The 18060-nt window shown below is 34.3% G+C and overlaps 1 protein-coding gene across 1 annotated transcript in view; it reads right to left on the minus strand.

Annotated features, from left to right (window-relative positions):
- Nucleotides 1–1338: 1338 nt before the first annotated feature.
- LOC105835476 (cadherin EGF LAG seven-pass G-type receptor 1) overlaps nucleotides 1339–18060 on the minus strand; it is a 68927-nt gene continuing 52205 nt past the window's right edge. Inside the window, exons 5-9 of the mRNA XM_036293541.1 lie at nucleotides 8842–9101; nucleotides 5658–5759; nucleotides 5180–5366; nucleotides 3761–3847; nucleotides 1339–2949 (exon numbers count right to left, since the gene is read on the minus strand). Coding sequence (XP_036149434.1) covers nucleotides 2893–2949; nucleotides 3761–3847; nucleotides 5180–5366; nucleotides 5658–5759; nucleotides 8842–9101 — 693 coding nt within the window. The 3' untranslated portion in view covers nucleotides 1339–2892. The remainder of the gene's footprint in view (nucleotides 2950–3760; nucleotides 3848–5179; nucleotides 5367–5657; nucleotides 5760–8841; nucleotides 9102–18060) is intronic.

Consider the following 18060-nt stretch of genomic DNA (forward strand, 5'->3'; position numbering starts at 1 on the left):
GGCTTAAAACACAGACTAACTATCGATGTCGCTAAATATATTTATCACCATGAAATATATGTATATATATTTAAAAAATTTGTTATTTTCAACAGATACCTAAACATTCATTTGCTTTCGTAATGGAACGTTTTCAATCTTCATTCTTACCAAGAACTAAAATAGTATTTTTGTATTTTCTCAACCATTTTATATATAAATTCTACTTATACACACACACACACACGTGTGTGTGTGTGTGTGTGTGTGTGTGTGTGTGTGTGTGTGTGTGTGTGTGTGTGTGTGTGTGTGTGTGTGTGTGTGTGTGTGTGTACACGTACTTTAATCAAGTGTCGATGCTTGTAGCGCGCCCAATTTATACACCGTTCTCGTCCTTGATTAGATGTCATTCAGGGGAAAGAAACGATGGTGTTCGAATGCCTTCCTCGCTCGCGAAGGAGCAATAGGTATCGATACATCACCATCGCCACGCCGTGGTTTCAGTCCGTCGCCGCATTCGTTGGAGCAACGTGAGGCGGAGGAAAGCCAACTCTTCGTTCGATCGATCACCGGACCTCCGGTTAAAGGGAATTTCCTAAATGCAAGAGGACACGAGAGTCCGAAGTAAATCGCATAAATGATCTATGGTGCCTTGCCTTCTATTAGAACGCTCTATTCACTTCCTTCGGCACTCATCCCTTAAAGTGACCTCTACAGATTGAATTATGACATATTCGCTTCACGCCTATGATATTCATCGTCGCGAGAAAGTCATGCTAACGGCAATCACGATGACGGTCCATCCTATATATCGCCTGCCCCAGTTTCGAGATCCAGAAAATTGATATGAAACCATATAACTTTTCCTGTTACGCATTAAAATTCTATTGTTGAGAGCCGGAAGACTGAATTAATCCCTCATGGGACAATCCGGTAAATCTGGGTCACATTTAAAAAGAAAAATAATTTCCTCGCTCGTACTCGTGTTTACGAAAATTCATGATATTTAATATCAAATATTAAAAATTTAAAGAAACTGATTAAAAGAAAAACTTAAAAGCTGCGCTTCATTAACTGTGCCTGTTTTTCATTACTCTGACATTTCTCTTATAATTTTCAATTTAAGTACGTCTTCAGAACGTGATTATTTATTACAAAATTGTAATAAATTTGTTGAAAAAGTTTTTGTAATATTTTTAGTTTAAAAAAATGAGAATTTTCTTTATAGAAAAAATATCTTAGATATACAAGCGATGTTTTTTTTATGTGTTCAACTCCTTATATATGTTTATTTTATTATTTTGCTATAATATATAGCTATATTGTAACTGTATTCTATAACTATAAATAATAAAAAAATTTATTTGCATATGTGTGTATTGAAATAACACATATTTACTTCAAAATATAATGTGAAAAATTACAACCAAATACTGAATTTAGTGACCTTTGTTCAAATCTCCAATAAAATTACAGAATAATAATGATTATATAATATGATTGCATATATAATTGTAATTATATTTCTGGATCGAAGCTTTCGGAATGAAACTATACACTGAAAATAATTAAGGTGGTGATTATTCATCACGCACAGAATTATATATACAGTTAGCGTATTTAATACGATATGCATATCGCATTAAGGATGATTACAACGCATTGTCTGTCATGCATGTCTCACTGCTTGTGTTCCTTGCTAAAGCATGAAATCATTCGTCATATCGAAACTCGTATCAAACTGTCTCTTGCATTATAACGTTGCACAACATCATATGAAATCGAGTTGCAGAATGCGATTAAGATTACGAAGACGTGCGATTTGAGTCTCGTAAATTAGTCGTTGCAACTTATAAGTATGCGTAAGATCAAAATAAGAAATTAATTAATTTCTCTTCTTAAATTCTTAAATTCAACGCATTTAGGATACAAGAGACTTGACAAGTTTTCAATTCGTAAGAATTAATCATTCATATTCATTTAGATTCGTGTTTCCTTACCGATTAATAATTAAGCATACACAGAAATAATTAATAACTTTACGTCCGGGCAATCCGCTTTAGTAAGCTATAGTTAATTCTCCGAGTTCTTTACATCATTTTGAAAACTTGGAAAAGTTGAAGTTTATAATTTGCTCTTCTCCCTTAGAAGTTTGAGTTCTTTTTAATTTGCTTTTTTAAAACTTGCGTTAAGTATAATGGTTATAATTCATTATTCGAGAGTTTCGCAAGATTTATATGGCGTAATAAATAATGGATCGCGATAATGAATCGTCAAAATTAGAATCGTTTGCAAGTCTCACATAAAACGCAATTTATAATTATTAAACACATAGAACACAATTAATAATAATTATGGTCAACGAGTGGATTAGTGCAACTTGTGCGCGCAAAAGGACTTGAATTTTAGTCCTTCCGAGCACAATAATGATCCAAGTAATATTTAATAACCAGCGATAATTATATTGGACTGTACCGCAGAGTATATTTACTTACAATAACTGTCACATATTATCAAAAATGGTAACTCAAAGTAACAATTCAACGTATGGTCGATTGAGACTGTAATTCTACTAATTTTCTACTTCTTTCTATTGTATTCTTTTCAATTTCCACAAATTACATGTTTCTACCCGTTTCTACCTGACTACAAAAAGATGTCGTCCTAAAAGAGATGGTCGAAGCTATTGAAACTAAAATCGCACGTCACAGACGAAAATTCCGATCACAGAGAGAAACGGCAAAGTTAAGAGCAAAATGTCAGCACATTTTCAATGTAAAAATAGTTATGGCTTGCAGAGAGAAAAAGAGAGAGAAAGAGAGAGAAAGAGAGAGAGAGACACCAGCCGTCGCCACTCGTTGGTTTTCCTCTTCGTTTCTGTCCGTTCCGTTCCAGGGATCGACTCGGGATCACCTAAACCGGATCCGGCGCAGGTGCAAGCAGCTGCATGCTACTGCTCGACTTTGCAATCTGCAACGTTAACGTTAGGTTGCACGCTGTATCGAAGACCCTGTGTCTAAGCAAACTAAGTGCTTATCTAAGCCACGTAATGAACGTCAAAGACGAGAGAGTTTCTGTTAGCAATAAAGCTACCAGCAATACAGAATCTTAACATCAAATTACAATGTTGCATTCTTAAATAAAACCTTTTTATTATTAAAATGACTTATTTCTTTTTTAAGATAAAGGAGAAGGAAATTGAAGATCGGGATATTTTGCCGAAATCCAAAGTAATCAAGCTATAGGACTCTTGGACATTAGATGTTATTGCGATAAATAAATTCAGGTATCTCAAGATATAGGATTAGACAACTAAAATAAGGAGTATAAGAAACGCGACAGTTTAATTCAGTCTGACCTGGAAAACGAGGACGTACCGCAATCAAACGGATTAAATTATTTGCACTGGAAGATCTCTCGGTGAAAAGAGGCAAACTGAATGGTCAGATACACGTATCTTCTCGACTTCAAAAATTTGTAACCGCTATTAATCCATTAAAGCTTATTAATTTCTTCGAGTCCAGAAAATCAAAACTTATTTGTTCTGTTATCTTAAGACCATCTTAAGACCAGTTATAATAAAAAAAGGCAGTGACAACTAGAACTGATAAGAATTAATCAAACGTCGATCAATTTTTCACAAAGTAACAATTTCACACGAAACAATTACATCGTAAGTGAAGAAACAGAAAAAACAGTAGACAAATGGATTATCAAGGAAAGAAATTAATCGATGGACTGGATGAAAGAAACGAAACTTTTTGTCGGTGAATATTCGTACCTGATGTTCCGGTTGCTTGTGCGATTTTCTAGCGTAGACTTTCAGGACCCTGCAGTTACATGCGACGGACAGTGCCACTGCCGATCCCTGTGCAGTAGAATCGTCGTGTGTAATATGACAACAAGTTAGATAAAACTGTATCATCGAATTACATGTCAAAGAAACATACCTAATCGAAATTATTTTTTTTAAAGTACGAAAGCTTGACATCTTTATATTTAAAGGAATTAAATTAATGATAAAATGAAAAGAAATAAGAAACGAGGAGCCAAAGAGAAAAAATGTATATAATATTAAAAATATAATTCAAGTTAATTATTAAAGCTTGTTTTTTTTTAAATTGCATTGTTTAAGAGATGTTGCATTTTAAAAAATCGCAATTGTCAACTTCTCAACCGCAATTGATACGAATAGAAGGAATGAAAGGAACGAAAGAACATGACAGAATGGAGAAGTGCAATTGCACGCAGAGCGGCTAAAGTAAGAGGAGAAATCGGCACGTCTTTTACCACTTCGAGATTCGTCGATCGCGAAAAGCTCCCACTGTTGAAGAACACTCGACTCGGCAAACTTGACTCGTAGGAAGAAATATGGCGCGCTATATATATATGTAGCACGGTGAAAAGCCGTTTACGCTTGACGCAAGATCGAACGCGTCAGGGACGGAAAGTTCCTCGGGGAACTTGCCGGAAAAGGGGCGAGAGAAAGAGATTCCACGCGTTCCTGCGTTTGCCCTTTTGCCTCTTTATGCGCGCGGCGCAATGCCGAGCATCGTCGAGGACTCGAGATCTCAATGTTGGAAATTAAGTCGGTGTAATATCGGCGCCATCGTCGAATACCGAACCGAATGATAATTGACATATTTGCATTTACAAGAAATCAAATTAAATTTCAAATTTCGTTTGAGAGATAAATTATGATCGGACGATGGAGAGGGTTGTGGTCTGAATAATGGTTCGAATAATAGTTCACGTGATGGTCCGCGCGTACATAATGGCTTCGAATAATAGCTCAGATAATAGTCCAAATAATGGCCCGAATAACGATTTCGAAAATCCATAAGAATACTCAAAATATTTAAAAATATGTAATATTCAGTTCATAAATTTTTCAACTCTAAAGAAATCAGACGCGACAAAATACGACGTCACGCTCGGAGAGTTAATGATTTCTCATCTTTCAACGTCAGCCTCTAACGCGCGCTCATATACTCGTATATACTGCCATAATCCATTGGAATTGCGGCGGAAATATTGCGGTCGTACGGAACGTCGTTAGGGAAGGAGGACTGGGAGAAATGACACCTCGGTGAATCTTCCACCTTCGAGACTCTTTTTGCACCGCGTATCTCGCCTATGTACCTGACGCGAAATGGTCCGTGTGTGCTTTTTACACCCCGCATATCTTTCCTTTACATACCTGGAGGGAATGGCCCGTGCAGAAAACCGCCCACAGGAATGGAGTTTTCCAGACTCTGGACGCCACTCCGCAACCGGCTACCACACCGACAATCAGGCTGACCTTCAGAAAGAGCATCAGCTGCAATGCCCGCCTCCTCTTCATCTTCTCGCGTTGTTTTATCTCGAGCTGCATGCTGCACGTGTACCTGGCGAGTATACGAGCTCGACTTATGCGATGCGTGACGTAATCCATAACCGAGAAAAGAGGGGACACGCGAAACTTTCGGGGCCACGATAGTCCGGGAAAGCAAAGTTTAAAATTACGAGGATGAAAATATACGAGTCACCCAAAGAGCAATAAACTGTATACAATTCGTAAGTACGCGTAAAAGTATAACTAGATAATACGTGATTAATGTGTAAATATATTATTTTTCTTCAGAAGATTTATTCGATTATTAAATTAATATTAGATTGTAAACAAACGACGTTCATACCTTGACACGATCGCAGCCTTGATGAGGTAGTAACCGGAAATTAGTAGTAGCAAGACTATCGGTAAACCATACGTGTAAACTGTCGCCGTGACACCTAGCAACCTAAAAGCAATAAAAATGAAAAAACTAAAAATCGTAAATAAATGAATAAAAAAGATATATATAAATTTAGTTATATAAACATGTGTATCCATATTAACTTTATTATATTAATATCAATTCCTACGAAAATCGCAACGAAAAATAAACATAAAATAAAGTGACTCAAAATATCGTGTACCTATATAAAGTATAGTGCTCATTGCATAAAAATTTAATTCGGTGTTGCATTTCTTATGAAACAGAAGAAATGTGAGGAGAGGTAATGGAAAAATATTTATCAGCTCCCGTTTATTAGGTCTCCTCTATAAATCGCACGCGCGAATACGCGGGGGGAATACCCAAATTCTCGTCGCCTTCTTCGACGAAAACAGATTGGGTCAAAGAGCGAGTGTCTACAAAACGGGCGAATTTATCACGAGGCACTCCGGCGATATCGAATACCCATTTTCGGCATTCTCACCTACTTTACACATGTCGGCAGTTCAATTTTTATATATCACATATCGCACGAAAGAAATATTTCCTGCCGTTTGTTTTCCTCGATTGCATCTCGGATATTCACAGGCAGACGAGGCGAAACTGCGATGAACGAAAACGCCTCGCCTTTCATGAGAATTCCCAAATTGAAATCGTCCAAGAAAATATCAAATTTAAATAAAACCGACGTAACTATTACTAGTGTACAACAAGAACAATGTATATAATTATGGTACAGTATATATGATTAGTTGCAATAATAAAATATATAAATATACAGAATGTGAATGAGGCTTGAAAGTTGAAAATTACGATTATTTCTAATTTTTATCGTAATTCATAATTTTATAGCACGAAATTACGTTGAAAAATACTGAGATATTTTTTTACATTGCAGGATTACATTTATTCTCGTATTTTTTCTCTTTTCTTCGTTATAATTCAAGATTGTTGACGTATTAAAGATCTAATCTGGCTTTTAATCTCTTGATGGTTTCCAGAATAAGGTGAAGTTGGCGTATATATATAATTGTAACGAGACCAATAGTAGCACTCGTAATAATTTCAATGTAACAGTTCTATATTGTATATAGACATTTAAAAAGAGATAGAAAGATTTTAAAAAGATGAAATTTCATCTTTTTAAAATCTTTCTATCTCTTTTTAAATGTCTATATACAATATAGAACTGTTACATTGAAATTATTACGAGTGCTACTATTGGTCTCGTTACAATTATATATATACGCCAACTTCACCTTATTCTGGAAACCATCAAGAGATTAAAAGCCAGATTAGATCTTTAATACGTCAACAATCTTGAATTATAACGAAGAAAAGAGAAAAAATACGAGAATAAATCTTAAAAGTTGAACGCACCCACGCGAATGAATTTTTACGAAGGAAAATTGCTTTCACGATAACTCAGGCATAACTCTTACACAAGAGTAATAAAAATTTTAATATGTGATACATATATCCATCAATATTAAAAATTTTAATTAATTTTAAAAAATTCAATATGTTTAATATCTTTTTACTATAAAATATTAGTATTCAAAATTAATATATTGACGTATAATTGTTTTGGATAGACAAAAAAAACTTATAAAATAAATTTTTTGTAAATTTTAAAATTTAAAAATAAAATCATTTTTCTGTGCATATGTAAAGTCTTATGTTCAAAAAATAATTAAAAATAAAACTTTTACTTTAAGAAAAAGACTGAATAAGCCAAGTTAAGAAAAAAGTTACAATCAAAAGTAAAATATTTAATGTAATTAATATTATGTTTAATATCGTAAAGCAAATAATAAACAGCTTGAAATTTATTATTTTGCCTCAGAGATGCACCAAAAAATCTTGTATCTACCTACATACAATGATATACATGCTCTTATCGAATACTTTGCTTTGAAAAATAGCAAGGATCTTGTTCGGGTTCGGTATTCCGGTTCGCCGTCGTCGAGCGAATCTGATTTAACGAAAATTGGTCGTTCGACAAGATTTTACCGTGGGACAGAGACAGGTGGAAAGAGAGACGAAGAAAAGAGGAAGAGAGAAAGTACAGTGGGCGAAAGACCTGGAAATAAATAAGTGATCTGCGCTGTATACACGCGGCATTCCTTCGAAGAACGTTTCCGTCGAACCGCGACGTTTCCGCTCCTCCCCCGTCCAATATCCCGACGAGCTCGAGCGTGGAAAAAGAACTCCAGAGTTCTTCCAACGCGACGAGAATTCTTTGCGGCTTCGGAAAACCGAAACCCTCCTATCATCGTTACCGCGCGCGCACTAGCTGCCGTATCGTCTTCACCAACCCCTCGCTCGCAACCCTCCGGCGAATAAAGTGGGTCGCAGCAGTGGAACGCGAGTGCGACGGAATGCGCATATTAGGAACAGAGAGCTGCATTAACTCACGCTCTCGCGAAGAGAGACGCAAATGCCTGGTAATTTTCGCGGTGCGGTAAGTTTTACCCGATAGGGAAAACGATTTTCTCTTGACCAAGCAGCAGATGGAACAAGCCGACAAATTACTCTGCGAACCGAGCAGATAAATATACATATAAAATGTTAATTCACATTGTTAAATCTTTACGATTCTTAAGTAGAAACGCTTTAAACATAAACTAGTTCAACATATAGGTGTGTAAAATCCGAACAAAAAAATAAAGCGTACCGAATAAATGTAAAAAATTTTGAACTTTTTTATTTCATAAAAATGAAAAAGAATGAACAGTGTCGAGGAGAAGTTTCAGAGTAGCAAATAAATACAGATGAAAATAAAAGATCAAACGACGAAGAAATTCAAACTAATAATTTAATTAGAAAAGAAATTGATACAAAAATGCCATATATTAAAAAATTAATAAGTTTCCTTTTACAATTCAAACATAAAGAAAATTATTTTATTATATAAATTTTAAGAATCAATTATTTTCGATTACATCATAATCTCGTACACTAGCACATTGTTATTGTATTTTTTTGTATTTTTATGTTGTATTTAATTTGTAGTAAAGCAAGTATACAAAAAAATTAAAAACAAACCTCGAATTAACGAATATTTTCAGTCAACAAGTCTTATCAATGACGATTAAAATCTTACCAGCAGTTGAACGGTGTGAGGTCAACCACGTTCCAAATATCGTGGCTTTCGTGATTCTGCAAGAGAGTTGCCAATGCAAGGCTAATCAACGGTGCGCCCCAAGCAAATAGACTGTACTTCATGTACGTCGGTGGGTCGTCGCGACGCGGCAGCGATGCCACGGTGGCGTACAGGTGATGGCACATCGCCGCCAACCAGCAAACAACCGACACCCGGAGGTATTGCAGACTCAGGCTAAGCGAAACGCAGAGCTCCGAATCCTAAAAATCGAACGGTAAAACATATGTATTCGATATCCACAAAAGTCCATTATCTCCGGAATAAAAGTCAATATTTGATTCCTATGACGCAAATGGAGACCTTCAGTAGCTCGTAATAATCCAAATAAATCGATTATTAAAGTTATAATTCAAAGAAAGTGTGCAATTAATAAAATGTAATTAATATATTCGTTTGTGTATTTAAGAGATAATATTATTACGAATTCGAATGTTTGAAATATCAAAGCAGACATACATAACCAAATTATAACATAAAAATAACATTTTTAAGTCAAGAAAATGATGACACAATGATGTTTTTACTTGATTTTTGGTTAAGTAATGTACACAAGAATAAAAGGATAAAGGTTCTAATTCTTGCACAGAAACGAAAATGAGAAAAATATAGCATATTGATTCTAATAATTTTCCAACTGTAAATTATTATATTTTTAACATGTAAATATAAAAAAATGTAAGTGTATATATGTATAAAACGGTGCACATGATATAAGACATTCGCTCCTTCTCATTCAATTTATGGGTTGCAGTGGACCGTGAATTTCATCCGTATGTACGCGAACTGAACTGTCCGTAAAATTTTCCAGCCCGGATAAACGTCAATTTACTCCGTGATGAACGGCGACTATGAGTAATTCGGGATAGTAGCCTAAACGTATACGGTTCAGATATTACGGATATATAGCCAGCGAATTATTCATGTTGAAAATCTCACAATGCCGATATAGCTATCCCGTGCGTAATATCGCAAAATAATCGATCAACGTCGATGTTAACAAACATGCCGCTGATTCGCTAATTTATAGAACAGGCCATATTGGGTAAATAGCGTGGCATCAATATTATTGTATAATAATGATGTATGAAAGTCCTTAATTCTCTCGTTGTACCTTCCGCGGCCAAAATAATTTGCCGTAACAGCTGTATAACACATACACCACACACCATGAAATTCGGTTCAGAATAAACTTCCATCGATATTACGTAATCAGTTTAACGTCGTTGTAATACGGAATAATAGCTAACATGTTATTGCAACCAATTTGAAAGCTCGATAATTACAACTGTTATCCCACAATAATTTAGGTCAAAGTGAATGCCTATTTCAGGAATCGAAATAATTAAAGCGTAAAATAGAATTTTTAGAAATAGAATTTACCATTTAAAAATAAAAATAATCCGCCGCTCTCATACGGATACGACATCCCTGATAAAAAAAGATTAGATGGAATAAAGAATTTGGAACTTTAATGCTTTAATCACATGAAACGTGATTAATTGTAACGTGTTCTTTTAGATAAATTTAAAGTTTAAATTTGTAAGAATTTTCCTTAACATTAATTTAAAATCTGTAACAATTTTTCCACTTAAGATATATTCTAGAATAATGAGATTATTACAAATCCACTGTAAAGTCCTACATTTTCTTTTATCATTCAAATGAGCTGACAAGTTTCTTCAAAGTGTCAGTATACATTTAGTATACATATATATACATGTAATCAGTGTTCGCTTTGACAAATCAACTACGTGAGTGATTTGCTGTGCAACGTAACGCTAAAAGAGAAGCTGTTACGGACTTTCTCGTAGTAAACGATACTGCATACGATAGTTCTCTCGTCGATACACGGTCGCAGCAATCGCACAGAGGGATACGTGCTCGCGCATCGAAACAGAAGCGGAAATAAATTGGAAAGTGCACGCGGATGCCTTTCTGGAATTCGCAGCTCACGCCGCGCCGCGTCGGGATACAAAGGGCCAGCCTGCAAAACGAAATTGCATCGAGCGATCCGGTTTACGTCAGAGGACAGATTTTACATGGACATTCGTCTTCAAACGATACCATTCTACGTGCGATCCTTACGCACCATTAAATCTACCGCCGTTCCATTTTCATTTTATTTAGACGGACTGCTGAATAACATTTGAAATGGCAACTCAATTCTCGTATCATTCACAACATGTGCAGGCATATACTCGTAAATAAGAATTTTAATTAAAATAAAAGTAATTAGATATATATATATATATATATATATATATATATATATATATATGTATATACCAATAGATAAATTTATACATCAAAACATTCCTGCAATTTTTCCGAGAATTGATAATCACTATTCAATTGTTATTCCGTTTCCAATATCCATAAATAAAAAAAATTTCCCTGCGTAAATTATAAAATTTAATTCTGCGCGATCAAACTGTGAGCAAAATTGAATTATGAAATTAGTATTTCCGGCGAAATACAGCAGCGAAGTAATATAACGCAGTTTATCTTCGGTTTCTCGAGTCTCAATATACGAGAACTCTCTTCGGGAATTTCGTTATAACGCGAATTCGCGGCACACACGAAACCCACCGCGATGTAAAGTTTCAAGTTATTTCTCCGGGTTGTCGGGCAACATTCTTATTCGACCGAATTTTCGCTTCGGAATTCAATAAACCTTTGTGCCAATTCTCGAGAATTATTCCACGAGGGATACAATTCCAAACGGTAGTTTCGAGACACGCACCGCGGTACGCATGTAACCGCAGTTATTGTTGTTGCAATTTAATTTCACTCAATAATATCACCAAGTCGCGGCACGACGAGCAGTTATTGTAACAATGCAACCGCGTCGAAATGAATTCTCGCGCTTAATGAAACAACATTCGTCGTGCCGAGAATTCTGTTATTGTTGCCGGCGTGAAACATCGACGAACTAGACCCGATTCGACGGTGGTTGTAGCTGCGAGATTGTTGGAAACGTCGCTGGAAATCATTTTCGAAATGTCGACTAGCGCGCACGAATCCAGTCGTCATCGCCGTGAAGTGAAGAAACCTATTTTTAGTCAGACCCGATAATACCCGGCCTCGCTGAATCCCGCACCGTCTCGCAAGGGAAAATAATGTTTTATTGCGAATGGGAACGGCAGCTAACGTGGGCTTCTAGATCGCGTTAATGAGGTTAACGATGAAAAGAGACTTAAATTTCAGACTGGCAGCGGTATCGGGTTAAATCAGAAACACGACTGCAACAATGGCGTGTAACTCGAGCATCAAGTCTGCCATATATGCGGCATGAAACACATATTGCAAAATATTACCTTCTCGAAAAAATTTTCCGTCGATGCATATAACGCGATAATGTTTTTGTAAGAAAAAAAATTATTATTATTTTTTTTTTTTTCAAAAAAAACCATTTAAGCGAAAATGTTGTTCCTGACATAATTTCGCTCAAATTTTGCCATGCAATTTCTTGCAATTTTTTCAATCATTTATAAAATTTATTAAATCAATAATAATTAACAATTATTATGCGTAAATGCTGTTGCAGTTTACGACATTACATTCAATGCTAGATAAGTAAATAAATAACAGCAAGATTATTTTTTATAGTCTCGACAAATGATATCCTGAGAAGTAAATCACACAATTGTAAATTTTAAAATGTGCATGTGCTCCTCAAAATACAATACAATAACAGCAACATTTTTATTTTGCAATTCTACGATCAGAATTCTATTTGTACCTTCCTCACCAAAATTATTCTTCTCTGTTTTCACCGTTTTCGCTTTTGACGAATTCGTGTATCCATTAAAATCGAGATGGACAGTCTATTGAAATCCCCGGTTGATTGAACAAAGTATTTTAGATGGAATAAAAAATATATTAAAAAGTGAACGAAAACTCTTTTAGAGAATCCTGAATTATTCGAAGCTACATACGGCAGTAAAAGAGAGACGCGTAGAAAGACGCGCGAAAGAACTTGGTCTTGGTCGGCTTTCAGTACGTGAGTAAGCTCTGGATTATCCTCGTGTCTAAGAGCTACATAGAATGTTGGACGACAAGATTTGATCTCGTTGTCAACGAAAATCGATTCCTCCCCGAGGTGATTTTGGAGAGTTGTCTACGGATATTAACTAAACGCTTTGGCATTCGTGTGATATATTACTTACAGAGTTACTATATTTTGTATTTTATTGTTTCAATAAATATTATTATTATTAAATATGTTATTATTTGTAACATATTGTTAAATGTTATTATTTGCAATATAAAATATATATTGATAATACAGCTTTCTCTTTCTCTACTTCTTGTGTTTATCTATTCATGTTCCTCACAAATAATGTGTACAAAGTGTTTCATCTCTAATCGTTTGTAAGTTAAAAGCTATCGATATTTCGATACTTTTTTTTTTTATAAAAATTCGCGATAAATTAATCAAACGATTCGTATAAATCCGCGTAATGGTCATTTCAGAAGGTTTTATCTAATATGTGGAATTACCGTGAGATTTTAACGGGCACATTCCCACGAGTACCCGTTTTGCCGTTTCGTTGAAACCGACGAACCAACGTAATTGGCAAAGTTTTTATTTCGCTATACAAGTCGCTTTTAATAAAAACGATATTACCGTCTGTTTCCAAATCCTTTAATTCCTTCGTTTAAAACTAAACGTAGCACAGCATAACTTACGACATTTCTCACTAATGCAAAACATCGAAACATTCGAAATGGTCTTTCCCGCAAACATGTATAAAAGATGTATCATCAACTAAATAATAACTTTTAATTCGAGCAAATAATAAAAAATAACAAAATTTTCTCTTAATTTTCATACAATACATTAATTATGCATCTCTACAATTTATTCTAAGTAATATAAAAAATTAGAAAAAATAAAGTAAAAAGTAAATAATAAAAAACTATATGAAAGCGTGGAAATTATGAAACGATTAAGAATTAATAAAGGCCAAGAATGAAAGTTTAGAATTAAATTTGAAAAATATATGTAGCGTCTGAATTTCATTTTTTTTTTTGTGAAAAGTATAAAAAACGGTAGGGCTTTCAACCGATCTCGCCGTCTCTATGCGTAAGGAAATAAATTACTATCTCTGGATCTTCAATTTCGTATATTCGCAGATGAAATACGGATAAAGGAAAGGTGCCCTTTCCGCGCGGAGACTTTTCATCGCGCAACGATCTCAATCTCGACAGGACGCAGATATATATATGCGATCGATTTAAGCCGTGTCTCTTCCGACGAGGATTATAGTGAAGTTAATATCGGAAATGTAAGCCGCCTTGCGAACCGAACGTCGTGCTTGCGAGAATCGAGTATGCGATATTTTTCGGCGAACAGAAAGCTCTAGTTTTATCTATGACGATTTAATAGCTGGATTATTTTACAGGAGGAGAGATTATCAGCTTTCATAAAATAACAGCACCTGTAATATGTGACATTGGAAACTTTGCCAGCTAAAAATTCTTTCAAAGATTTTATCTTACGAAAAACAAAAACATCGCTATCAGGTAAACAATTTAAATAAATAACGATTTAAATAACTGAATATAAAAATAAAACAAAGTTTTGAAAAAAAGTATAACTCCCAACATTTAATTTTCCACTTTTAATTAACAATTTTTGAACTCTCAACTCGCGACTTCTATGAGCTTGTAAACACACAAGAGAGGCAATAGAAAATATACAAATTTAATAAAATAGAGTTTCCATTTTTCTATATTTGATATTTAAGAAAATAAGGACCGATACTTTTAAAATCTTAATTTACAGACTTGATTTTTTATTCAGAACACGATTTGTAAGATTTTTTTCTAAATTTTCTAATTTTTATTTTATACGATTACGTGTATCTGTAGAACTGTCACTTTCTCGGTTCAAGTTGCATCGATCGAAAGAAATACGAAACCTCTCGAGTTACGATGATAGAGAATCCAGCTACCAAAACACCAGCTCTTATATATTATACACATGTATCTGAGGACCATTAGGAGAATATACGGGAACATAGAGAGCGCAAAAACACACGGGGATTTCTTCTTTGTCTGTAACAAAAACCTCAAAATGTTGTTTCATCCTCCTTTTTCGTTCCCTCCCTTACGCAAAATGCTTCAATACACGTGTTTTCGCAACAGTCTTGTTAAAGAGGATTTTGTGCAACGAATAATACGCAGTTCTCTCGAAAATTTGAACCAATATATGAACAAACAACGTGCAATATATTATAAAAACAAACTCTACTTATAAATTACAAAATATAGAATCCATACAAAAATTATTTTATTTGTATCTAACGTACGTAGAATTTTTAACATTATAAATCATTGCAGGGTAAATTATCGTGCAATAGAAATTTATGATAATCTAAGTAATAAATATAGAATTTTTTATAACAACATTATTTACATCGTTTAATAAGTGTATAATGGTTCTGGTGAATGGTTAATTATGTTAGTCGACATCCTTTGTTTTTCACTGCATTGCTCTTTTCGTCAAGGAATACTTCGCTTAACCTCCCAGGGAGTTGCAAATTACCCCGTATTATAGTGCTCTCAGTACTTGTCCGAAACAAATTGGTTTTCTCTGCTGCACTATCTTCTGTGCGTGTGTTTAATAAGAATTAACGCTTTTGCTTGGACTAAAGAATGCCAAATAATAAGAAACATAAATTAAATCCAAATATAAATTAACCCAGACTTTTATATAACTTCTCTAAGGTAATCGAAAATCTAATCTTCCGTATTATAACGGTATTTTCTTTCCCATAGAGAAATTCTAAGAAATTCTTCGTGTAATGTACAGGGTATTTGATTAAAAACGTACCGTTAGCTCTGTGTTATAGAAGAAGAGAATATATTTCGATCATTTTATTTAATGTAGGAGAAAAGGTAAATGTATTCAAGTTTCAGAATACTGAAATTTTTTTTTTGTTTTGGAAGAAACTTTCTCTCGGTCTAAATCCTACCATTGATGTAAGACTATATAACTCACAAAACACTCTGAAATAAAAAATTCAGAGACAACGATGTTGTACCGTTAGCTTTTCGAAAAAAAAAAAGAGAAGAAGGATGAGAAGCCGTACAGTTTGACTATAACTGTGATTTATGCGCGAATAAAAATCGCGGGAGAATAAAACGGTAGTGAAAGATTAATGAGATCCCTGAGATTGACGATTTTTCTACATCGATGTCACCGTCACCGGTTATTAAGTTCGCTCGCGCGGTCATAAATAATTTTCCGATCCCTGGTATTACGTGGGTCCATGTCGTGATTCATTATACCGTAGGGGAAGCGGAAATTTACTTGACGGTAGTTACTCGCAAGGTACAACTACACATAAGAAATGTCGGAAAAACACCTTCGGACGAGAGAGCGCGTTGTACCCTCCGCCACGTTTGATTACCATCCGGTTTGCAATTTTGCCCCTACACTTACGAATAAACTCGTTACATGCAAAAAACTTAACAATCAAAAAACTGGAATCTACACTGATACTTTTTCAGAAATTGGAAAGAAACGAGTCGATTAGCTCTTAAGTACAAAAACTTTTTCTATTCCGCAAAAAGGCAATTTTACTCTCTTCTTCGAAAAGTTACCCTTAGAGAGAAAACATTCTACTTGTATAAACGAGAAATTTCTTAAAGAATTCTATCTAAAAAATTTTTCTATATGTAATTCTTCAAGTATTAAAATACAAATAAAAAAGGTTAATAAAAGACTCATTGTATAGATAAAGAACTTTTTACAAAACAATACTGCAAGTGACATTTTTTACATATCTGTAAAATATTTTAATTTCAATAAATAATTGAAAAATTGTATAACCACCGATCTAAATAAATTCCAGATGAATAATTGTTGAAATTCTAAAAGTTGTTAACGCCATTAAAGTATCGATAATCGATCGGAAAAATGCGAAGGGCATAAAAATGGGAATATCGAATCAAAAGAATAATTCTCCATAGCGAGTGTATTTGCGGATGTTCGCAAACAAAAAAAAACTGATCGGAATACATGCAGGGAGAGAATAACGAAAGCATGGAAAACATGAATATTCCGCGAGAATAATGAAATACGCGCTCACGGACAGAGCATGTGACATATACTGCGCGAAAAAAAGAACACCACCCACGATTCTGCTGCGATGCGCTCGCATTAGTGGATAACAAAACCTATAAAGCGTGTCACACGCATAACTCGGATACTGTTGCGTCGTAAAGAAAGAGATGAGAGGAAGAGAAAGAAAAATACTTTACCGCTGTCGATACACGATCGAAAAACAGTCACAGCTTATTTTGAAGTCAAGTGATTCACTTATTCTCGAAAGCTCAAATGTTCATATTTTTAACGAACGTTTTATCTCACCGTATCGTCTCTCTTCTCTTTTTAGGACACAAGTAGAATTGATTGCGCTGTACAAACTTCATGACAATGTCCACAAATTATATCAAAGTTTGTATCATAATCGTACAGAGTCTGTCGATTATTCAAAAGCTTTATTTAATTTAGTTTCCAGCTCAGCAGTTTCTTTTCGCACTTATACTTCCGAAGCAATATGATAAGTTTAATTATATTGTGAACTTTATCCAAGTCGGAATGTAGTTTTCTTATTAAAGAGTTTAACCACTTTCTGTAATCGTTAGTTTTAAAATCAATTCACGTTTACTAAATGAAAAATTTTCAATGAAATGTTTTTATGGAAAACAAAACTTGTATAACTTGGAATTAAATACTTTCATTTTGTAACTCGTAAACAGCATATATATATGAGAAACAAAGTTTCTCTGTGGGATGCAAGAATTTATGTTTTTGTTTAATAACTGTAGCTTTGGAGATCTTTTTAATGTAAACTTATCCCGATATCGTCGATCTTTTTGCATACAATCTACGAATTGACTCGCATTTACAACAAAAGAAATCATTCTTCGATGCGACAAAAATTTATTTCAATAATTTACTGTAGCATCCTTATATATTTTAATCAAACAAATATATTTCATCGAAAATACAACTGGTACTTATAAAATTGACTACCTATGCTAAAGGTTAACTTAAATAAAATACTAAAATTTTAATATTTATATATTTAACTAAAATACTATAGATATCTGAATTAAAGAAATTTAATCAAGTTGAAAAAT

This window comes from Monomorium pharaonis, chromosome 11 (assembly GCF_013373865.1).
Source record: "Monomorium pharaonis isolate MP-MQ-018 chromosome 11, ASM1337386v2, whole genome shotgun sequence".
Lineage (NCBI taxonomy): Eukaryota > Metazoa > Arthropoda > Insecta > Hymenoptera > Formicidae > Monomorium > Monomorium pharaonis.